Source organism: Sorghum bicolor, chromosome 9 (assembly GCF_000003195.3).
Source record: "Sorghum bicolor cultivar BTx623 chromosome 9, Sorghum_bicolor_NCBIv3, whole genome shotgun sequence".
NCBI classification, from domain to species: Eukaryota; Viridiplantae; Streptophyta; class Magnoliopsida; order Poales; family Poaceae; genus Sorghum; species Sorghum bicolor.
In genome coordinates this window covers 44,627,410-44,652,314 of record NC_012878.2, presented here as the reverse complement: position 1 = coordinate 44,652,314, position 24,905 = coordinate 44,627,410, and the positions used below count along the sequence as shown (strand labels likewise).

The window sequence follows — 24,905 nt, the reverse complement described above, 5'->3', positions numbered from 1 at the left end:
CGCTCTCGTATAGGTGCAACGTATACGGATAATAGCGGCGTATACGAATAAATTGGAGAACATATACAATTGAAAACCAAAATCAATAAAGAAATGAAAAGGAAAAAGAAAAAGAAAAAGAAAAAGAAAAAAACCCTTTAGTCCCGGTTGGTAATACCAACCGGGACTAAAAAGGGTGGCCAGGGGTGGCGCCACGTCACTGCCTGGCGTCCCCTGTAGTCCCGGTTGGTATTACCAACCGGGACTAAATGTCCCCATTTAGTTCCGGACCGTTGAGCCGGGACTAAAGGTGGAACTTTTAGTCCCGATCCCTTAGTCCCGGCTCGCCACCCGAAACTACAAGTGGTTTTCGACCGGGACAATAGGCCGGTCCGTGCGGGAAATCCACAATTCCACATGCAAAGCAGCATGTTTGGTTGGCCCTATCTAGAATCTACTCCGGGAGCTGCTCTTGGAGCAGTACCAAACAAGGCTTTTATGTGCACAATTTTAGTGCATGCATGTGATGCATGACTAAGCCTTAGCTCCACCTATATGCGTGTGCATCATGCCGATTGCCGAAACGAAACCGAGATGGCAAATCAACCTTGGTAATATCAACCACAGACAACTAGTGCCGCAACTGTCAAATCGGCCATGGTAGAGAGATGATCCCAATTCACGGATCCATGCATCACCCGGCCATATCGGCCCATGCACGTTATTATTGCGACGTTGCATCCATACGCACTAGTAGCTGGCATACCCAACTAGCTTTCCCCGTGCGATATGCAAGTGCGCTTTTAACGATCTAACCGGCTTGCACCCACAGCACCTGCAGTGCTTTATTAGTTTAGTTGCAGATCGACTAACACAGCGGCAGCTCGGTGGGGTTTGACGCCGCAGTGTGCTAAGTTGCGGCATCGCACGCGCGTCCGCCATTGAGACCTACTTCATGGCTTCTAAAGTATATAGGTCGTTTTTATATAATTTTTATTATACATCTAAGTGTACATAATGTCTAGATACATGAAAGATTAATAAATTTTGTTAAGAACAGTGTTTTTATATAGTATTTGTTGATATGCACCATGGTCTCTCGAATGCGCACTACTACAAGACACATTTTCAGAGATGGACAAACCAACCATCTCTACAAAAAAAAACATCTCTAGCTATCAAATGGTCTCTATTAAAATGGGCCATTTAAACAGAAAAAAAATGTGTTTTTCTAGAATTTGAACACATGAGCTTCACCTCACACAACATTTTACTAGTATACACTACCCCATCATTTGTGAGTATGTACGGGATGTTGTTATCTTTTTTATCAACATTTCATAATCTTGTATTGAATATTTTAGGCACAAATGATCTAAATGAAAGTGTTTTAAATCTTTTCAAGATCTACAAATTCAGTGCAAATTTGAGATTGTGTGAAAATTTTGAAAATAGGAATATCAAAAATATGAGAACATAAAACAAAAATTTGAGACTCTCAACAACTTCAAATAAAAAGGCTTATCAGCTACAAACATGTAGATCTGGTAGATCACTACAAACGTTGGTATTCGACAATTAAGGTCGTCTAGAAATTCTAAATTTTGAATTTCAAAATTTAAGAATGTAAAACATATATTTGGGACTACAAAAAACTTCAAAGAAAAACATTGCAAAATATAAAGCTGTAGATTGGATTGTGAACTATAACTTTGGTATGGACAATCAATTGTTTAAAAATTATAAATTATAAATTTCATATGATAACTTATAACCAAATTTTGACTCTAAAAAAACTATCAACTAAAACACTGTAGATCATGTTAAGATCTAATATTTTGCTATAAAGTTCGTCTTCATAATTTGACTTTATATTGACGAAGTGTCGTGGTCGGAACACATCCAACGTGCACCGATTTGAAGCCTGATCTGCTAGCGCGGAACCCACGAGGAGTTGCTGGATGTAGCGCATGCACGTGGAAGTCGAAATTTGTAGTCCATACGAAAACATTGAGGGGTGATCGGCTGTGAGAACCGGTTTGATTCGAACAATCCATCATCCAAGAGTGGCGGTGATCATTAGATCTGTGTTTAGCCGTTCAAGTTGAATAGCCTGGGTTGGTTGAGTAGATTTGTTACAATCAGCTTATGCCCGTTCGGTAGATTGATTTTGCATCGAATCTACCAGAGTCAATGTTTCGGAGAGCTTGAGACCGACTTCGTCGATGGACCCAAGCAAATCGGCGTCACCGGCGTGGTCGGGGACATTGCCGGAGTAGTCAGAGATGCAGCCAGTATGGTCGGAGCCGTAGCCAATGTTGAGGGAGGAGCGATCGACGCAGATTGGATCTGTGTGTCCCCTCTGTGATCATGGCGGTGAAGCTGTTGGAGCCGATGGTCCAGGTGATCTGGCCGACGGTGAACGTGAGGCTGTCCACCACGGCCGCAAAGTCGGGGATGATGACCATCTGTTTCGTCTGGAAGCTGTACGCACCCCCTACCTAGCACGCCACTGTCAACGAAATATGGTCAGAAGTCTACCTAGGGGTATGTCCAAGATAGTAGATTATTGGTAGACAGGTACGCAAGCTACGAACTATATGGTGACGCAAGACACAGACAATGATTTTATCCAGGTTCGGTCACCGTGAGGGCGTAATACCTACGTCCTGCGTATGATTGTATTGATGATATGAGATGTAATGAGATGAGCGGGGTCCCCTGCCTACCCTTATATAGTACGGGAGGCAAGGTTATAAATCTGGAAACTAATCCTAATCGGTTTCAATTGTCATAGATAGTCGAATATCGATCTATATTCTAACTGACAAGGATCTTGCTTGATCTCCATGTCCGCTTTCCTTACGTGGAACTCCGAACAGATCGACCAAGCCATGAATCATCTTCTACTAGGCCAATCCTTTCGGCAAAACCTAGCTATAAGGGTATAGGGTTTATACCCCCGTAATATGGAAACTTTAATAATTATTTTTATGTAACTATTTCTAGACACGGGTCTAATAAGAGTGCTACCTCTATTAATTGATTTCTAGAGATGGGTTCTTAGGCCAGTCTCAATGGGGGTTTCATTAGAGTTTTATGCATATTAAATATGCTGATGTGGCGCTATATTAATGAAGAGAGAGATGATAAGAGTTTCATGGGAGTAGAGAGAGTTTCATCCCCATAAAACTCCTATGCACTGTTTCCAAAATATTGATGTGTTGGAAACTGTGTCATGAAACTCCCATTGAGAATGGCCTTAGAGTGCCACCACTGCTAATATCCAATTACAGTGCCCAACGTCTTAAGAAGTTTGCGCCTGTTAATCAATTAATAGAGGGGATTAATAAAGGTGGGTCTCCTTGGGGTATAGTGCCCGCCTCTTAGGCCATCCTCAACGAGAATTTCATGATCCAGTTTTTAACATATCTATATTTTAGAAACAGTGCAGAAGAGTTTCATCCTCATAAAACTCTCTCAACTCCAATGAAACTCTTATCATGTCTTTCTTTATTTATACGGTACCACATCAACATATTTAATGTCCATAGAACTCTAATGAGACAACATTGAGATTGGCCTTAAGCAGAAATTTGACTAAGACCCACTTGACCATTTATAAAAATGGCTCCTAAAAATACAGGAATCAGGAAGCCTACCTTCTAACCATTTTTTAAGTAGTGTTATTGCTTAGTACTATTATGAAAGCATGTATCTTTGTTGTCGACACCACAACCATTAAAATAATCTTTATCTAACACCGAAGGAGAATAATTTTATGAAATGATTATTTTCCCTATATTTTTATCTTTAATGTTGTAACACCTAGCCCATTAGAAGCATGTAGTGGTTGTGTTGTTGGTCCATATGGACCATGTGGCACATGAAGAGTTGTTATTGTTGGGTTTAGTATCACCTTATAAAATGAGAATGGCTATGGCTAGCTTATAACCCTTGTTGTTCCAAATGTGGGTTAACCCTTTTACACGAAGCGACAAAGAAAGTGTAAGAAAGGTGTTTTACACGTATGCAGAAACATTCCACATGCGGAGCTAGGTAGGTAGGCCTGCATCCATGTTTGGTTTTCAGTTAAAAATTGTTGGTATTTATTAACACATATAACACACATAGAAATAATCTGCAAGCATTGTAGCATTCGTTTGGAAGTTTATTTTACAAATATTGATTTTCATGGGAAACGGAAAGTATTGAATCAAGAACGTCCAAGGACAAATAAGGTAAAATGTTTTTTTTTGGTAAAATAGGGATTTCCTAAGGTTTTTCTGGATGAACTAGATAATCAAGGTTTAGGTTTACTAAGTTACCTCAGAGCAGCAATACTTTTTCACCCTAGAGGGAGTTGACCCTTCGGGCTACCATATTTATCATGGGATTAGGCACAAGCTTAGATAAACAATAGCCTACACATCACATCTACAATAATGATTACTATTTTAGTCAGAATCAACAACCAAAGCACTTGGTGCGAGTGGAGATCATATCTCGTAACTCGTAAGTAATGTAACAACTAAACTTTATTAAGTAGACAAGCTAGAAAACAAAAGTATGACTAGAATTTATTTATTCATTTATAGAGGGAGTAATATATTTAGCACCATAAGACAACATTTAGCCTTTATCTTGAAGCTAAATATAATTATGTTGAATAATTAATGTTTTGATTTTTTTTAATGTTTTGATTGAAACTTACTATAAAGTAGCAGCTATGTTTCCTAGTTAATTGTCCAGTGTTTATGCATGACACATATACTCTCTCTATACCCTTAAAACAAATCGTTTTGGACAATGACACGGTCTTTAAAGTCTAACTTTGACTTTTTGTTTTTTATAAAAATACTTATCAAAAAGAAGTATAGATATATTTTTATGAAAATATTTTTTAAGATAAATCTATTCATATAGTTTTCATATTTTCAAACTCAATAACTTAAAAGTTATTCATCATTCATATTTCCAATGTTTGACTCAAACCTTGTTGAAAACGACTTGTTTTATATATATATATATGGAGGGATCAGTACACCTAAGACGAAGCAAGAGGGCCTGGACCAAATTTTACGGGCGACTTACAAAAGGAGGTCAACCTCAGCCGCTTTACTTTGACGAAAGTACAAAAGAACAACAGAGAGATCCCCATTTGAATCCGACCAAACCAACCCAACCCATCCCAACCCCAAAATGATGCATGCCATAGTAGGCTTCCAAACATGTGCGTCCATGCATGCATACTCTCCAGCTCGATCGACTGAGTGCTTCCACGCGCTTCTTCGAGACGCAAAAAGGCAAAATAAAATTCTCAGTCGTCACTCTCCTCACTCACTCAGTGACTCTCTAGTCGTTGTCAGTTTCTTAACCCCTCTTCTCTACAAAATTACCAAGAATCCCTCTGATCTTCACCTATAAATTCGCAGCCTCGCCTCTTCTCCTTCCCCTCACCACCTCAAACAAACTCAGGGGCAGTGCAAAGCATCGGCACGAAGCTTAACTAGACGTGCATTGCTACCAATATGGCACTCCACTCCGCCGCCGCTCTCTCGGCCCTCCTGCTGCTCTCCTTCTCAGGCCTTACGCTCTCCGACGAGACGCCGTCCACGCCGGTGTCGCCGTCGGCGGCTTGCAACGCCACGACGGACCCGACCTTCTGCCGGTCCGTCCTCCCGCCGCGGGGCAAGGGGGACCTCTACACGTACGGCCGCTTCTCGGTGGCCGAGTCCCTGGCGGGCGCGCGCAAGTTCGCCGCCGTCGTGGACCGGTACCTCGCGCGACACCGGCACCTCTCCTCGAGCGCCATCGGCGCGCTGCGGGACTGCCAGCTCATGGCGGAGCTGAACGTGGACTTCCTGACGGCCGCCGGCGCGACGATCAAGAGCACGGACACCCTCCTGGACCCGCAGGCCGACGACGTGCACACGCTGCTGTCGGCGATCCTGACCAACCAGCAGACGTGCTTCGACGGCCTGCAGGCCGCGTCTGGGTCGTGGTCCGACCGCGGCGGCCTCGACGCGCCCATCGCCAACGGCACCAAGCTCTACAGCCTCTCGCTGTCGCTCTTCACCAGGGCGTGGGTGCCGACGGCGAAGCCGGCGCACCCGCACAAGTCGGGCGGCGGCAGCAATGGCCCGCCGCACCACGGCCACGGCCACGGTGGCAAGAGCAAGAAGCCCCCGGCGGCGGCGGCGGCGGCGAGGAGGGGCCTGTTCGACGTGACCGACGACGAGATGGTGCGGCGGATGGCGATGGAGGGGCCAGAGAGTACGGTGGCGGTGAACACCGTGGTCACCGTGGACCAGAGCGGCGCCGGGAACTTCACCACGATCGGGGACGCCGTGGCTGCCGCGCCGAAAAACCTCAACGGCAGCACCGGCTACTACGTGGTCTACGTGCTTGCCGGCGTCTACGAGGAGAACGTGGTGGTGCCCAAGCACAACAAGTACATCATGATGGTCGGCGACGGCATCGGCCAGACCGTGGTCACCGGCAACCGGAGCGTCGTCGACGGCTGGACCACCTTCCAATCGGCCACCTTCGGTATGCCATGCATCCTGTTGCGTTGTTACGATTTGAAAATTGATTAAAATATACATAATTGAAACTTGCCACAGTGAGCTTGCACTTTCAATATAAACTGGAGTGCCAGCCAAGTGTGACATTAGGCGCACATATATATATGGATGAGCCAAGCACAACAAGTACATCATGATGGTCGGCGACGGCATCGGCCAGACCGTGGTCACCGGCAACCGGAGCGTCGTCGACGGCTGGACCACCTTCCAATCGGCCACCTTCGGTATGCCATGCATCCTGTTGCGTTGTTACGATTTGAAAATTGATTAAAATATACATAATTGAAACTTGCCACAGTGAGCTTGCACTTTCAATATAAACTGGAGTGCCAGCCAAGTGTGACATTAGGCGCACATATATATATGGATGAGATAGGGGGTCTGAAACCTAAAAAACGCGTCGCTTTTATTTGGTCCCATTCCACAAGGAGGATTGTGGTCTCGTCACATCATTAATCGTGCGCACGATCACACACATGCAAGATATATTATCCTTTACTGTTTGTCTCCCCAACTTCTTTAATTTTTTTTTCTTCACCATGCATGAAACTTGCTGTGCTCTTCATCACTAAGGCTTTGTTTGGATTTGTCGAATTCACTTCAATCCATGTGTGTTGGTGTGGATTGGAATAGAATGTAGTTCAAGTTCCACACCAATCCACCTCAATACATGCGGATTGATGTAAATCCGACTACATCCAAACAAAGCCTAATCGATCGTCTTCTCCATGGTTGCTGATACACGCGCGCATGCAGCCGTGGTGGGGCAAGGATTCGTGGCGATGAACATGACGTTCCGGAACACGGCGGGGCCGGCGAAGCACCAGGCGGTGGCGTTCCGCTCCGGCGCGGACCTGTCGGCGTACTACGGCTGCAGCTTCGAGGCGTACCAGGACACGCTGTACACGCACTCCCTCCGGCAGTTCTACCGCGGCTGCGACGTCTACGGCACCGTGGACTACGTGTTCGGCAACGCCGCCGTCGTCTTCCAGGGCTGCACCTTCTACTCCAGGCTGCCGATGCAGGGGCAGTGCAACACGGTGACGGCGCAGGGCCGGAGCGACCCCAACCAGAACACGGGCACCTCCATCCAGGGCTCCTCCCTCGTGGCGGCGCCGGAGCTCGCCGCCAACACCGCCTTCGCCACGCTCAGCTACCTCGGCCGGCCATGGAAGAACTTCTCGCGCACGGTGGTCATGGAGTCGTACGTCGGCGGGCTCGTCGACCCCTCCGGCTGGATGCCATGGTCGGGGGACTTCGCGCTCGACACGCTCTACTACGCCGAGTACAACAACAGCGGGCCGGGCGCCGACACCAGCCGCCGGGTGGCGTGGCCGGGCTTCCACGTGCTCGGCGACATCACCGACGCCGGCAACTTCACCGTCACAAGCATGGTGCTAGGCGAAAACTGGCTGCCGCAGACTGGCGTGCCATTCACCAGCGGCTTAATTTCTTGAAGCAAGCGCGTGCTATAACCAAAGCTTCACAATATTACTAGTAATAGCCAGTACTCCTATATATATGTGTGCTTCTGCAGTAATAATTTTAGTTCAGTTAATCATCATAAGGGGAACGAGAAATTAATGTAGCAGGGAGACGAAATCGATCAGGGAAGAAATGTACAAGTACAACACGACCTCGCTGTAGTACAAATGTTACCAGCCCATATATATCAACTCGATCATGAACAATGTGCATGTACCAATCGTACGAGACCTAATCAAGTGTTTTGAAAGACAAAATATTATGTACTACAATTCGTGCGTAAATTTGGGGTACCCGCAAATCAAACCTCTGCATATTGTTTATAGTAAAGTCCGATTCGTCTCCTGAATTAGTTGCTGAATTTGACAGACCCTTTGGAATTTCAATACCGGAGAATGTACACACCTGATTTTTAAAAGTAAGCAAAATACTCTCTAACCATTTCGAAGTGGTTTCTTGGATGGTTTGCCAACCTGGCATTAGAGCACACCTGTTATTTGGATTCTCTCTTTCTCTTATACAAGAAGCATAACTTTTTCATATAAAGTAGTATGAATACAAAATTTATATCAAAATTGAAGAGCTCAATAAATTCTTCAACTTTGCAGTTGATAACTTTTCTATTTAATACTCCCTCGGTTCAAACTATAAGATGTTTTTTTGTATTCATAATTTTTGCTATGTATCTAAAAATACCTAAATGTCTTATAATTTGGAATTAGTGGAGGGAGTATATTTTAGAGGTGCTTTCAAATATTCCTTTTAAGTTATTAGATCTTAAATTTTAACTGAATTTTTCAAATGACCTTGGATGTTAATATAGTCTATACCAAAAGTAGTAATTCACTTAAAATCTATACTTTGTAGCTCACAACATTTTTTTATCTAAAATCTCTTAGGCCCAATGCAGGATGCAGCCCTTGAATAAGCTCTAGGGAAGAGTTCTTTTACAACATTTGTAAAAAAAAAAGTACTACCATTTCTCAAGAGCTACAGAATCCAATAAATCGTTATGCCCCATCAACATATTTAATTTATTGTTTTTTCTCTCCTTGTCTAAACCAAATACAAAGTAAATCATTTAAATATTTTGGATGTGCAATATCAAATGTATAGGAAACAACATTGTTGGGGAGCGAAGGCTTGAACTTGATGTTTCTCTAAGTAACATTGATATGCATCCCCCAAATATTTCACGGCCACAAGGACGGTGGACAGACCCTCGAGGCAAAGGTAGTGCCTTGGAGGCTCAAACGGAGAAGAGCAAGGATGAAGAAGCCTGAACTTCCGATGGAGGCCACGAGACAAGGGCATCACACCTGGCAGCTGAAGGTTCATTCATGATACCAATAGTCAGCCATGCGCGAGGACTTCGCTAGAGGTTCAGGCCATGTGTACCTATCCCTCGACGAACATCGACAACCTTCAGAGAGGACTTTGACTGTAAGGAATGGGGCGTTGTCGCCAAGATAGAAGACTCCTAAGTGTCCCCAAGGGGCTTGATGACTAAGGCTCATGACCATAGATGGTTTATGCGAGAGAAAGTCCTCGATGCTCTTAAGAGAGAACCTTGTAAACATGGAATATTTGTGAATATGCCCTAGCTGATGGAGGGCAGGAATAAATACAAAAATACATGTAACCTTACCCTATATAAGGGGACTCATATTCTAATAAAGAGATATCACTTTCAAGCTCAAAACCCTAGGAGCTCTGGCCTCAATAGTCGCGTCACCCTCAGACGAAGGCCACAATTTCAAGGTTAAAGCCTTTGCCATTGAAGATTGAGCGGTCCTGTGCTAGACCTTCCACCCCTGTCAGAACAACTTTTTCGACAAACATGCTAAAGAACGTTAGCACGATAACAATCACAGAAGAGTTGTTAGATGGTCTCATATGACTACAAAAGCATATTAACCATTTTTTTCTGATTCTTGATATTTTCTATTTGTGATATTCAACTTCTTATGATAGTACTTGTACTGTTCTAAAGTTATTATTGTTTTATGAACTTCATTGCATTTTTTTATTTGTTTCTCAAATAGAATGTCTTAAACCCTTTGCCTACCAAATTGATTAAACATCATAATGGGCCTCGGCCCGTTAATTGTATCCAGGCTACATCTGCAGCTGGGTCATTATTTCTTAGGAAAAAGTCCAGTTTATTGACTCAACTGTTGTGGTCGTCCGATTTTCATCCCTTAGCTTTTTAACCTTCTCAACTTTTAAAAACCATTCACTTTTGCACCTTGAGCGGTTTTGGTAGTGGTTTTGTTGATGTGGCGCCATATATTAGAGGAGGTAAATCGAACTAAGTTGAAAGTCCAAGAGGTAAATCGGACTAGATTTTTTTTAAAAGATATCAAAAATTTTATTAAAAAGTTATAAAAATATCAAAGCATATTTTTATGTGAAAAACAATACAATTAATAAATCTAAAAATATAGTTTAATATTAGAAAATTCAACTTAGTCTGATTCAACCCTCTAACGTTGGTAAAAAGTTTTAAATATCATAATATTTTGTAGCCTAACTTACCTCCTTTAACTTTCGACTTAGCTCGATTTACCCCTTTAACGTGAGGGCTGCTATAATCTGCCCAATCGGACCAGAATCATGGTCCGGCAGTTTTCCCGCTTATTTTCCCCGGTATTTTGGGAGCACAAGTTCTGTTGCAGCGCAAACAAGGCTACGGGTCACATCCTTCTGGCCCACCTTAGACTATCTCCAACAAATACAACCCAAATATGAGACCCATTCCATAGAATAGGTAACCTACAGTGAAAGGGTCAAGGACCCAAATCTTAGCTTCTCCAACCGAGCACGAGCAGCTGCCCCAAACAACGCTGCTTCCTCTCTCCCTACCGAGCACCGAGCAGGGGAGCATCGAGCGCCGAGCCTTCCATCTCACGCCGAGCTTCGGCCCTGCCCGCACACACACGCTTGAAGATGCCGACGCGTCTCCTTCTCTCCTTCTGCTCTAACTCCGACTCCGGGCTGCCTCTGCTCCACCACCACCGCCGCACGCTCCGGACCCCTCTGCTCTCTCCATCTCGGCGAGTCCAGGCCAACCTCGGGGCACAGACCGGCGAGATCTAAGCCAGCCTCGGCAGCGCGGACTGGCGAGCAACGGGCGGGCGCGGACCGGTGAGCACGGGCGGGCGCGGACCGGCGAGTAGGGGTGGGTGCGGGTGGCGGCGCATTGTGGATCTAGGGCGGCGAGGCGGAGCAGCCGCGCGGCCGCCATGGCTAGGCGGCTCCGGTGGTGGTCTACGCGGCTCCGGTGGTGGTGGGCTCTAGCCGTGGAGATGCAAAGAGGAGAGAAGAAGACCCATATTTGCCTTGCCCGTCGGAGGTAACGCAAAATGCATACTGTGTTTGGCTACTCCGTTGGAGAGTGAGTTTTTGCCCTTAAACTACTGTGCATCACCCATTTTGGGTATGGGTCACCTTACGGGTATGCTGCTGGAGACAGTCTTACCCAAGTCAGCTCTCATCTCATGCATATTATTTCAACAAACTAAAAAAAGTCTTAACTGCTAAACCAAACATCGAAATTTAATTCGACTACACCATTGAGTTTTTTGCAATAAATTCTTCATAACAAGATCCCACATGGATATATTCAGATAAAAATTTAGTGAACATTTTTCTTATAAAGGTAGAATATTTTCTTCTGTTGAGCAGAGACAATGTTCTAGGTTCAAAAACTAATGTTCCGTCTTTGTAAGAAGAATATTCTGTTTATGTTCATAAAATTAGTACTATAACATACATAAATATAAATAAATAAATACATAACATAAATAAAAGAACAATGAAATCCAGAGCAAAGCATAATGAAAAATAAAATAAAATACGTAGTAGAGAAAATTTAAAAGAATATCATATCAGCACTTTTCAAACAATCTAAAATATATTATTGAACATCACATGCGTACTAAGTGACATCACTCAATAAAATATAGAACATCACAAGAAACATAATAGAACAACACATATATACTACATGAACATCACAAAATACATCATGTAACATCCTTATATACTATGTGAACATCACATGTATACTACACGAACATCAAAAAAAACATCATAGAACATCACATCTATACCACGTGAACATAAAAAAAATATGATAGAACACCACAGTTGTAACATGTGAATATCACATAAAATATCGTAGAACATCACATGTATACTATATGAACATCACAAAAAACATCACAGAATATGATATTATATATAGAAAGAAATTAAATATAAAACATAATTAATTAAGGTAAAATAGAAAATTAAAATTTAAAAATATTCAGAAAAGACTTTATTTACAACATTTTTTAAAAATATACTACCATTTCTCAAGAGCTATATAATCCAATAAATCGTTATGCCCCATCACTACACCACAACACTTAAATAGCATCAGACGTGTGTTGCTAAAGATAAATATTAGCATTGAACGGTCTGTTGCTAAAGGATTCCCACAGAGCATCCGTTGTTGAATTTCAATACTTCAATGGACGGTCTGTTGCTATAATTATTCTAAATTTACACTGGATCGTCCGTCGCTATATGTCATCAACTGAATCGGATCGTCCGTCGCGAAATAAAATATCCAGTGGCGCGAAAGTTTTCGGCCCGTCCCGCGAAAATTTTGGCCCATGATGACCTAAACCCTAAGGCCACTCAAGCCCCCGCGCCCTGCATCCACCCCGCCGCCCCTGTGTCTCCCTGCCTGCCCGACGCCCGGATCCACCGAAACCCCGACACCGGCCTCCCGACGCCCGGATCCACCCCACCGCCCCTGCCGACGCCCCATCCACCACGTCGCCCCCGGCCGACGCCCGCCTCCACCCCGTCGTCCCGGCCGACGCCCGCCCTTCTGCATCGAGCACGCCACCCCGGCCAGCGCCTGTTTGGCTGCGTCCAGCACGCCGCCCCGGCCGACGCCCGCCTCCACCCCGTCGCGCCGGCCGACGCCCGCCCGGCTCCACCCCATCGTCCAGCACGCCGCCCCGGCCGGCGCCTGTTCGGCTGCGTCCAACACGCCGCCCCCATCGGGCAAACTCGCCTCCTCAAGGCCCTCGCCTGCGCCTACCTCTGCAAGCCCAGACGTCGCCCGCTCCAAAGGTTGATTACTATGAACCAAAATGCCTGAGAGTTGTATTCCTGCCTCTGTACTTGGAGTGGATGTGGCTTGTGATTCACAATCTAGTTTTAAGATTTTTAGACTTATTTTATATAATTGCAGATTTTATTTTACGACATATTAGATGATGCTTTTCAATTCAGTTTAATAATACTTTTACTATGTTTCGACATATTACATATTAGTTACAATATGTAATTTTGGGAACCAAGAAAAAGAATTTTATGAGCTAAGTTGTGAAAATACTCAATCCCTAACTTGACTTTATCTATTTCTATTCGGATCTGAGATGCAATGGCCTGGAGCTTGACGGCTTCGCCTGGTCAACGAGGACGCCAGATCAGGCGCCATGGTAGAGAGCCGGATCCATGCCAACTATCTGGAGTAGTAGATCTGCAGTAAAGGACAAAATTTTAGTAAAAGTTCTTACTTTTTGTACAACTTTCTCTTTCCTTGATTAAATTAGAAATTGATAGTGAGATTGGTGATATAAATGTAATGCATTTGCTTGCTGTGTCAATTGTTCATCATGTTATGAAATTATCAGGAACTAAAATTTATAGTTGTTTCTTGTATAATTTTTCTCATAGGAGAATGTTTATCCCTACTATAATTCGATAGAGAATTTGTACATTACTGTAATTTGCTCCCGTTGCTGTTAGAAACCAAACAGTTTGGGTGCACAGCTGTTTGAAGCCTCAGTGCTAACTATTGTTACATCCTTTAATTTCCAGGTACATGGAATAGATGGGCTGAATGGTTATCTCAACAAGTACACAATTGAGCTTGACCTCAGATTGAAGCCATTGTTGGAACTTAGAGTACTATACCACTGCTCCTATAGTTTTGATGCAAAATCTGTAAATTAAATTTGTGGCATGGCTTTAGAGAATGCATGTGCCGTGGAGAGCTGCTATATATTTATCATGTTCTTTTAAAAATGCTAGAAGAGGAAATTGATGCCATGGAGAGCTGTTTTTATCTGTAGTGTTATTATTCTACACTATTATGATACTCTAGTAGTGAAGCCATGAATTGTCTCTTTCTAGTAAATGAATTGTCTCTTTCTGGTAAATAGCATAGCAGACTAGCAGTTTATATCATGCTTACAACCTTACTACTGTGCTTGGATGGTTTCTAAATAAAGTTTCATGCCTCTTGCAGTTTTTGATTGTCTTGGAACAATATGACTGAAGAGAGCAGCTTAAGAAAAGTGGCCTGGTGATAAGGTCCAATAGGCAGTGTAAGTTTGATGCCTCATCTCATTTCTTCCTCGCTGGTTATAAGGACAATAGGCAGCCAGTACAATTATAGCTTCACATGTCAAGCTTCCAAGTTTGCAAGTTGCAGATTTGTAGTGCAATAGTTAATTGCTAGTTGCAATACATTCAGTAGCGCAGTAGTTGCTAGTATTTTAGCTACTCGGATTTCTTCAGTTAGATAATAGAACTGTTGCTTGCTTCTTTTAATATGCACTGTTGCTTGCTCCTTGTTTCAAAATCTGTCTGTTCATAGCGCAAAGCAAAATCCACTTGAGCAAAGATGTAATCTTAGATAGAAAGTTTAGCATGAAGAACAGAAATGAGATAAATATGTAGATATATGGACATTGAATATTTTGTAACTCCTAACCTGTTTTGGTTATCTACCTAGCTTCTATTAAGTCACTAGTAAACTGGTATATGTTGATTTGGTTATCTGTCTAATTTTGACTTATCTAAAGCTCCAAAACTACTAGGAGCACCTTAAATTACTATTATTAAATTGTGTGCTATGTTTGATATGTTAGATTTGATGCTAAAAGCATGCTAGGGATTTTTTGATGTGATGGAGCAGGTGAAGGACAAGATCAGCAAGAGAGTCGCAGCACTCCAATAGGCAGGGTCACTGTCATGTTACTGTCATCACAACAGTTTCTGACAAATTATTTACTCGTCACTTTAAGTGACTAATTTGATGTTAAGTGAGATTACATATATAATGTACTTGTTTGATACATGAATCAATGTATGGATAATGTGATCACTTTTGAATGTCATTACTTCTATGTATGTGATATAAGGTATGGCTAATGTTTGATCATCAGCTATACCTTCAGTTCAGCTTTTATTTTTTTTACCTATTTGATTAAGCTCGATGGACTGTCTGTTGCTAAAAGTTCTTATTACAATGGACTGTCCGTTGCTAAAAGTTGGACCGCCGAACTGTCCGTTGCTAAATATGATGTCCGTCGCTGTATACATATAACAACGGCTTCAATAGCAACGACGGCGGTCCGTCGCTATAGCCTTTAGCAACGGATTGTACATTGTTGTATACCCCTTTCAGCAACGGATTGTCCATCACTATTTAGAGGTTGTGGTGTAGTGCATCAACATATTTAATTTATTTTTTTTTCTCCTTGTCTAACCCAAATACAAAGTAAATCATTTAAATATTTTGGATGTGCAATATCAAATGTATAAAAAACAACATTGTTGGGGAGCCAAGGCTTGAACTTGATGTTTTCTGAGTAACACTGATATGCATCCCCCGAAATCTTTCACGGCCACAAGGACGGTGGACAGACCCTCGAGGCAAAAGGTAGTACCTTGGAGGCTCAATGGAGAAGAGCAATGATGAAGAAGCCTGAACTTCCGACGGAGGCCTCGAGACAAGGGCGTTGCACCTGGCAGCCGAAGGCTCATTCATGATTTCGAGGGTCGGCCATGCGTGGGGACTTCGCTAGAGGTTCCGAAGGCCATGCGCACTGACTCCCTCGACGAACATGACAACCTTCTAAGAGGACTTCGACTACAAGGAATGGGGCACTGCCACCTGATGACTAAGGCCCATGAACATAGACGGTTTATGCGAGAGAAAGTCTTAGGTACTCTTAAGGGACAATCTGTTGTAAACATGGAATATTGAGAATATGTCTTAACTCACAGAGGGCAGGAATATATACAAAAATACATGTAACCTTACCCTATATAAGAGGGCTAGAGTTCAATAAAGAGATACCACTTTCTAGCTGAAAAGAGCTCTAGAGTTCAATAATAATAATAATAATAATAATAATAATAATAATAATAATAATAATAATAATAATAATAATAATAATAATAATAATAATAATAATAATAATAATAATAATAATAATAATAATAATATGAAACGAGAAATAAAAGACAAATTGAAGAAAGAAAATTAAAAATAATAAGAAAAGGAAAGGAAAGAGAAAACTATAAGAAATACAAAATATAAAACTGAAAAGAATAATAAAACCCACATAAACCATAAAAGAGCGGAGCGTGGACGGGCCGTGGACAAACCACTATTTTTCAGCGCGGGCGCATGTGCGGAGTGCCATTTTTTAGCACGGACGCCTGCTTTGGACGCTAATCCGTCACGCTTTTTACTTTACTGTCATTAATAATTATTTTGTTTGTTTTATTTTTATTTTATTTAATTGGTTTTATATTGTATTTTTTTCTTTATGTTTTTTATAGATTTTTATTTTTCTACTTTACCTTACTTAATTTATTTTTTCATGTTTAACTTTTTATTTTTCTATATTTCATGAGATGTGATGTTGTATGATGCTCTTTTGCAATGTTTACGTGGTATATAATGTCATGTTCTGTAATGTTTTTTTCGATGTTCTTGTAGTATATATGTGATGTTCTATGATTTTTGTATGATATTCACGTAATATATATATGGCAGGGTAGGAAAGGTAGGAAATGAAATCTGGGTCTCGTTGAAGTCTTGTTTAAATGCACCTAAAATTCCAAAAGTTTATAAGATTTCATATCACATCGAATCTTTGGACGCATGAATAAAACATTAAATATAGATAAAAAATTAACTAAAGGTCTGTTTAGATTTGAAATTTTTTAGCCCAAAGAGAAAATATTTTGTGGAATTGAGGCCTAGGAACTAAACGGGGCCAAAAAATTTTGGGGCCAAAATTTTGGGCTGCAGGGCCTGCTACTGTGCACATACTCCCATGAAAACCCACAAATGACAACTGCAACTACATACAACTCAAGTTGTGTCAGAAAAAAATTTGCCAAACTAAAAACCTAAAATTTTTCTCGTGCGTGAGACTTCTAAGCTAAAGTTCTGACCACAAAAAATTTTACCACTTTGACCAAAATTTCAAATCTAAACAGGGCCTAATTACACAGTTTGCCTCTAATTTGTAGGACGAATCTTTGGAGCCTAGTTAGTCTATGGTTGGATAATAATTGTCAAATACAAAGTAAAGTGCTATAGTGTCAAACTTCAAAAAGTTTTGGCATCTAAACAAGGCCTTAGTTGTTGCCGAGACGTTGTAGCATTTTCGTTTGTATTTGATAAATATTGTCTAATTATAGATTAATTAGGATCAAAAGATTTGTGTCGCAAATTATAGATAAACTGTGCAATTAGTTTTTATTTTTGTCTATATTTAATACTTTATGTATGCATCTAAAGATTTAATTGTAACGAGGAAACTTGAAAAGATTTTGTTTGTTAGTAGAAAGTAAAGAAGGCCTTGAGCTCGGCGAACATTTGACTGATCAATCTACCCTCCTCGCCTGCGAGGAAAGAGAAGCCAGCAGCTCTGACGAGTCGATGGCGACAGCCATTAGGTTGTTGCAACAGAGGAGGGCCAGCCTACGAAGGCAGGCTCACTGTGCGACAGGCCTCGATCGTCAGGTCCGCGAGGCGCGGGTAGTAGGCAACGAGACGCTCCACGTCGCTCCTCGGTGGCGCCCTGCTGCACGGCGTACGAGAGTACGAGACCCACTGGTCCACCATCAAGGAAACACCGTGGAGACCACAGTAGCTTTCCATGGCGACGCGGAGGGTTCGTAGGTGTATCGCGTCGCGTCGTCGTTGGCGGGCGATGATCACGGCGCTGACGATGCTGTAAAAGGGCGGCGGCAAGTTGGGGTCTGGGGGAGGGCTCCACCCCGGGGAGTAGCCGCTGTTAGAGTTGATCTCTCACTACTGCATGATCCAACGGCCATGTAGATCGATCCGCTTCTGATCAGGGAGCACTAGTTGTTCATTGGCTAGTGGGCCTTGTCACCCTGTGGTATAAAAAAAGGAGGGGATCCAGGGCACACACCACAAGGTTGGCCGCCGCCAACACTCCCTCCCACATCTCTACCCTAATCCGATCTAGAGGGTCACAGGCAGTGACAGGAAGCTCCACCACCAGAGCGCTATGAGCCGGCGCCCTCTCCTTCAACTTCGCCAGCGCTTCACCCACTGTTGATGCCGACTACTCATGGCGAACTCCAGCTCCTCTGCTCCTAAAGGCGATGGTATGCGTTTGTCCTGTGACCTTCTCTACTTCATGTACATCTAGCTTATGTATTAGGATCATCAAATACTTCATTATCTACTCATATTAGTGTGAAAGAGCATCTAGGCCCCTAGTGATTTCGGTGATTAATGACATTATTGATTACTACGACTAACGTGTGTTTTGCAGAGGCAAAGTCATAGGTAAGGTCATGGTATATAGGTACTCGATGGACAGGGACGTACATGCCTACTTAATAGTGAAAATCGTTTCGGTTTTCAAAGGATGGATAGACATCGTCAAGACTAGACTAGGTCTAAGTGCCATATGGTGAAGAAGGACACTTAGAGTAGTTTAGGACTTTGTTTTCCTTTGACCGTACTATTAAGAGGGGCTTTGATCTAGTAGCTTGACTTAGGCAAGGCTTTAGGTTTAGGTGTGGTGCACACTTGGTAAACCTAGCACTAGGCAGCTCAGAGATAGTCCTTAGATCGAGAGGAACCAACTTCGTTTTGGAGCGATCGCGTTTCGACGAAGTTTGGGTGCCCAAAGGGGCACCGGACGCTCTGTGAGTGCGTCCGGTGAGGTCCTTGGCCGTTAGAACAGTGCCGTGCTTAGGGTTAGGCACCGGACGCTAGCACCGGACGCACCGGGTAGCGTCCGGTCCCATACCTAGGGAGCATGTAATGTTTCCCTGAGCACCGGACGCTAGCACCGGACGCACCGGGTAGCGTCCGGTCCCTTGCGCAGGGAGCTTGTAAAGTTCCCCCGAGCACCGGACGGTGCACCGGACGCTGGGAGTTAGCGTCCGGTGACCTGACAGAGAGAAGTACAGTTAGCCGTTATGTAACACCGGACGCTCGGAGCAGTGCGTCCGGTGCAACATAATATGCGTCCGGTGACCCCGTTTTCAGTGGAAAACGGTTGGCCGACCTTTGAACTTGGTGGATAGTATTTATACTCCTCCACCTCGTCCATGAGAAGTCTCTTGCCCATTTGAACATCAGAGAAACTTGTTGTGGAGCAAGAGAGTTGCAAGAGCCTAGAGAGGATTGAGATTTGAGTGATTTCTTGAGAGAATCCTTCTCTAGTGAGTTCCAAGAGTCAAGTGTGCATCCACCACTCTCTAGAGCCTTGTTTGGGTCAAGTGAGGGTTCTTTGCTTGTTACTCTTGGTGATCGCCATCACCTAGACGGTTCGGTGGTGATTGGAGGCACGAAGACCGCCCGGAGTTCTTGTGGGTGGCTCGTGTCAAGCTTGTGAGCGGTTTTGGGTGATTCACCGCGACGGAGTGTCGAAGAATCAGCCCGTAGAGAGCACTTGGTCCTTGCACGGACCAAGGGGGAGCAAGACCCTTGCGCGGGTGCTCCAACGAGGACTAGTGGAGAGTGGCGACTCTCCGATACCTCGGCAAAACATCGCCGAGCACTTTCTTCCACTACTCCTTTACTTTCTAGCATTTACTTTGTGTTTTTACATTCTTAGAATTGCCATGCTAGAATAGGATTGGAACTAGGTTGCAAAACTTTTTATCCGTTAGCTCTCTAAGTCACACTAGGCACAAGGGGTTGAATTAGAGCTTATAGGTTGCTTAAATTTTTAGAGAAGCCCAATTCACCCCCCCTCTTGGGCATCTTGATCCTTTCAATTGGTATCGGAGCCTAGTGCTCATTATTTAGGCTTCACCGCCTAGAGAAAGATGTCTAATGGGGATGGACCGCCACCCATGTTCGATGGGGATGACTTCCCGTATTGGAAAATACGGATGGAGTCATACCTTGAGGCATGCGATGTAAAGTGCCTAAAAGCCGCGACCGAAGGGTTTGCCCCTCCGGAAAGAGCCACCGCTCTTACTCCACAAGAGCAAGAAAACGAGAAATGGAATGCGAAGGCCAAAAACCACATCTTTAGAGGCCTTTGCAAAGAGGTGTTCAACCGTGTTCGGAGCCACAAAACCGCCAATGAACTTTGGAAGGAACTTTGTGCGCTTCATGAGGGATCAAAGAGTGAACACGAGGAACGCTATCACCTAGTGATGAACAAGCTTAATACATTTGAGATGCTTCCAAAAGAAAATGCTAATGAAATGTATTCTCGCTTGAATGTCATTGTAGAGGAGCTTAATGGACATGGGCTTACTCAAATGAGTGCGGCGGATGTAGCAAGGAAGATGCTATGTGTGCTTCCCATTGAGAAATATGGGCACATAGTGACGGTGCTCCATCAAGGCGATCTTTCCACCACTACACCAACCGCCATATTGGGAAAGATCAATGCTCATGAGATGTACATGCACATGAACCCCCAAGATGGCTCCTCATCGGCCAAGAAAGAGAAGAAGGACTTGGCTCTCAAGGCTTCTCACAAGGGCAAGGCTAAGAAGATTGAAGTTGAGTCATCAACTTCAAGTGATGATGATGCATCTATTGCCCTCATGGTGAGAAGAACCACCAAGATGTTGAAGAAGCTCAACAAGAATGGAGTCAACTTTGACTCCAAGAAGAAGTTCTTCACAAGTAGCAAGAGAAAGCCCATCTCCGAGATGGATTGCTACAATTGTGGTGAACTTGGTCATCTTGCTCACCAATGTCCAAAGCCCAAGAAGGACAAATACAAGAAGAAGAACAAAGAACAAGATGACTCAAGTGATGATGACAAGAATGAGAAGAAGCAATACAAGAAGAAAGGTGGCAAAAAAAAGGAGCACTACAAGAAGAAAAATGGCAAGGCCTACATTGTTGGTGATTGGCTCACCGACATTGAGAGCTCAAGTGGTGACTCCTCCGGCAATGAAAGTGATGATGAGAAGGTTGCCGCCATTGCCATCGATGCTCCATCACCATCATCTTCACCACCATCTACATCCTGTACACACCTATGCCTCATGGCTAAGGGTGACCGGAAGGTACAAAGTGAGGATGAGAGTAGTGAAAGTGATAGTGAATATGAATCACCTTCTTATGATGAACTTGTAAAATTGCTTAACAAGTACACAAAAGTCATAAGAAAAACTAGAAGTGAAAATGAAAAGCTTAAACTTGAAAATGACACACTTCTAGCAAAGCTTAAGTCTAGTGATGAGCTTAGAGATCAAAATGAGATCATGACCACTAAGCTCAAGGAGCGCAAACTCTCTCTAAAAGAGCTCAAAGAAAAACATGATAAACTTGAGAGTGTTCATGATGAGCTTATCACCAGATATAGAGCAATGAAAGAAGAGCTAACAACTCTAAAAGCAAACTATGACAACCTTGAGATTGCTTATGAACTTGCAATTGAAACACATGTTGCTACTAACAATGTTGCTAAGCTTGATGTAGCCACATCTTGTGATGACTTACTTGTGGAGAGCACAAGCAAATGTGTTAATTGCAAGGGCAAGAAAGTGGTAGTGGCCGAGAGTTATGAGGACACTATCAAGCTCAAGGATGAAATTGTTATGCTCAAGAAAGAGTTGCAAGACCAAGCCAAGCACAAGACCATTGTGATTGAGTCACTTGATCAAGACAAGAAGCTTGCATATAAGAACAAGTTACTCAAAGAAGAAAATCAATATCTCAAGCTTGGTTTGATGTTTGATAAGCAAGAGAGGATGAGACATTCATCTTGGATGAGTTAGCTAGCAACAATGACCCAATCATCAAGAAGCTAACTCAAGAGAACAACAAGCTCAAGAAGGAGAAGGAACACCTAACCATGGGGTTAGCAAAGTTCACAAAGGGGAAGGACCTTCAAAGTGAGCTTTTCATGAACACCGTCATGAAGATGGACAAGAGTGGGATTGGCTACAAGGCTCATCAAACAAAGCTCATCAAGTCTCTAGCCACTCATGATCATCCAAGTAAGCCAAAGCCAAAGAGATGCTTTGAATGTGGTCAAGAAGGTCACTTTGCTCATGAGTGTAAGGCACCACTACCACCACCCTTGCCCAAGCATGCAAGACCATTTGCCTTCAATGCTCACTACATTGTAAGAAAAGACAAGTGTGGCAAGGTCAAGGTTAGCTTCATGGGGCCGCCCAACAAGCAAAGGCCAAAGAAGATTTGGGAGCCAAAGCAACTAGTAGAGAAGGTCAAGGGCCCTAAGCAAATGTGGGTCCCTAAATCTCAAGCTTGATCTCTTGTGTGTAGGTGAACTACAAGACCGGTGGATCACATTGGGTAATTGATAGTGGTTGCACTCAACATATGACCGGAGATCCCCGGATGTTCACCTCTCTTGATGAAGATGTTGACAACCAAGAGAAGATCACTTTTGGTGACAATTCAAAAGGCAAGGTCAAGGGATTAGGAAAGGTTGCTATATCAAATGACAACTCCATCACCAATGTGCTCTATGTGCAATCATTGAGTTTCAACTTGCTCTCGGTTGGACAACTTTGTGATCTTGGATTTGAATGCCTATTCAAGAAGAAGGAAGTAATTGTGACCAAGGAAGATGACAATGAAGTGATATTCAAAGGCTTCCGGCACAACAACTTATATGTAGTTGATTTCTCATCCGATGAAGTTGATGTCAAGACTTGCTTATTCACCAAGACTTCACTTAGGTGGTTGTGGCATAGAAGGTTAGCACATGTTGGAATGGGTACACTCAAGAAGTTGATGAAGAAAGAATTGATTAGAGGCTTGAAGGACGTGACATTTGAAAAGGACAAGCTTTGTAGTGCATGTCAAGCGGGCAAACAAGTTGCAAATACACATCCAACCAAAGCCTATCTCTCTACTTCAAGAGTGCTTGAGCTACTTCACATGGATCTATTTGGACCAACCACATATGCTAGTCTTGGAGGCAACAAATATTGCTTGGTCATAGTTGATGATTTCTCCCGGTACACTTGGACATTCTTCTTGCAAGACAAGGCCGAAGTTGCATCAATATTCAAGAAGTTTGCAAAGAATGCCTAAAATCAATTTGATGTGAAGATCAAGAAAATTAGAAGTGACAATGGCAAAGAGTTTGACAACACCAACATTGAAGAGTATTGTGATGAAGTGGGAATCAAGCATGAGTTCTCCTCAACATACACACCACAACAAAATGGGGTTGTAGAAAGAAAGAACCGGACATTGATCACCTTGGCAAGAACAATGCTAGATGAGTATAACACTTCGGGGAAGATTTGGGCCGAGGCAATCAACACGGCATGCTATGCTTCAAACCGGCTCTTTCCCCACAAGTTCCTAGAGAAGACACCATATGAGTTGCTCAATGGGAAGAAGCCCGATGTCTCATTCTTTAGAGTGTTTGGATGCAAATGCTACATCTACATGAAGCACCAACACTTGGGAAAGTTCCAAAGAAGATGTGACATTGGCTACTTGGTTGGCTATTCATCAAAGTCCAAGGCATATAGGGTCTTTAACCATGCCACAAACATGGTTGAAGAAACATTTGATGTTGAATTTGATGAAACTAATGGCTCCCAAGGAGCAAGTGATAATCTTGATGATGTAGGTGGTGAACCATTGAGGGATGCCATGAAGAACATGCCCGTGGAAGACATCAAGCCCAAAGAAGATGATGATGATGTGCAAGTGATTGAGCCACCATCCACCTCACATGTACCACAAGATGAAGACAAGGATGTGAGAGATGCTCATGAAGACACCCAAGTCACTCATGAGCAAGCGGTGGCACAAGCACAAGATGTTGATGCTCCCAACCAACCCCTCAAATGGCGCCAAGAAGAACATCACATCTCCTCCAAGATCACTCTCAAGATCTCATCATCGGGAGTCCATCACGTGGTGTAACTACTCGTTCTAGACATGCTTTATTCATTGAACATCACGCTTTTGTGTCTCTTGAAGATGAACCAAAGACCATAGAAGAAGCACTTCATGATGTGGATTGGATCATGGCCATGCAAGAGGAGTTGAACAACTTCTCTCGCAACCAAGTGTGGACACTTGAAGAGCGACCCAAAGATGCAGGAGTGATTGGAACAAAATGGGTCTTCCGGAACAAGAAGGATGATCAAGGCAAAGTGGTGCGCAACAAGGCAAGACTTGTGGAAAAAGGCTTTTCACAAGTGGAAGGTCTTGACTTCGGTGAAACCTTTGCACCGGTGGCAAGACTTGAAGCAATCCGTATCCTACTTGCATATGCATCTAGTCATGATATCAAGTTATTTCAAATGGATGTGAAAAGTGCCTTTTTAAATGGTTATATTAATGAGCTTGTCTATGTTGAGCAACCCCCCGGTTTTGAAGACCCTAGGTACCCCAAGCATGTCTACCGGTTGTCCAAGGCTCTCTATGGTCTCAAGCAAGCTCCTAGAGCTTGGTATGAGAGGCTCAGGGACTTCCTCATTGAGAAGGGCTTCAAGATTGGGAAAGTTGACACAACACTCTTCACCAAGAAAATGAATGGGGAAATCTTCATTTGCCAAGTTTATGTTGATGATATTATTTTTGGC

General features: G+C 43.3%; 1 protein-coding gene across 1 annotated transcript; it reads left to right on the top strand.

The window, feature by feature from the left end:
* On the top strand, nucleotides 5,285-8,308 carry LOC8077893 (pectinesterase). The gene is made up of 3 exons (XM_021447121.1): nucleotides 5,285-6,437; nucleotides 6,697-6,790; nucleotides 7,323-8,308. Exons 1-3 carry the CDS (start codon nucleotides 5,511-5,513, stop codon nucleotides 8,021-8,023), a joined length of 1,722 nt encoding a protein of 573 aa, XP_021302796.1. The 5' UTR covers nucleotides 5,285-5,510; the 3' UTR covers nucleotides 8,024-8,308.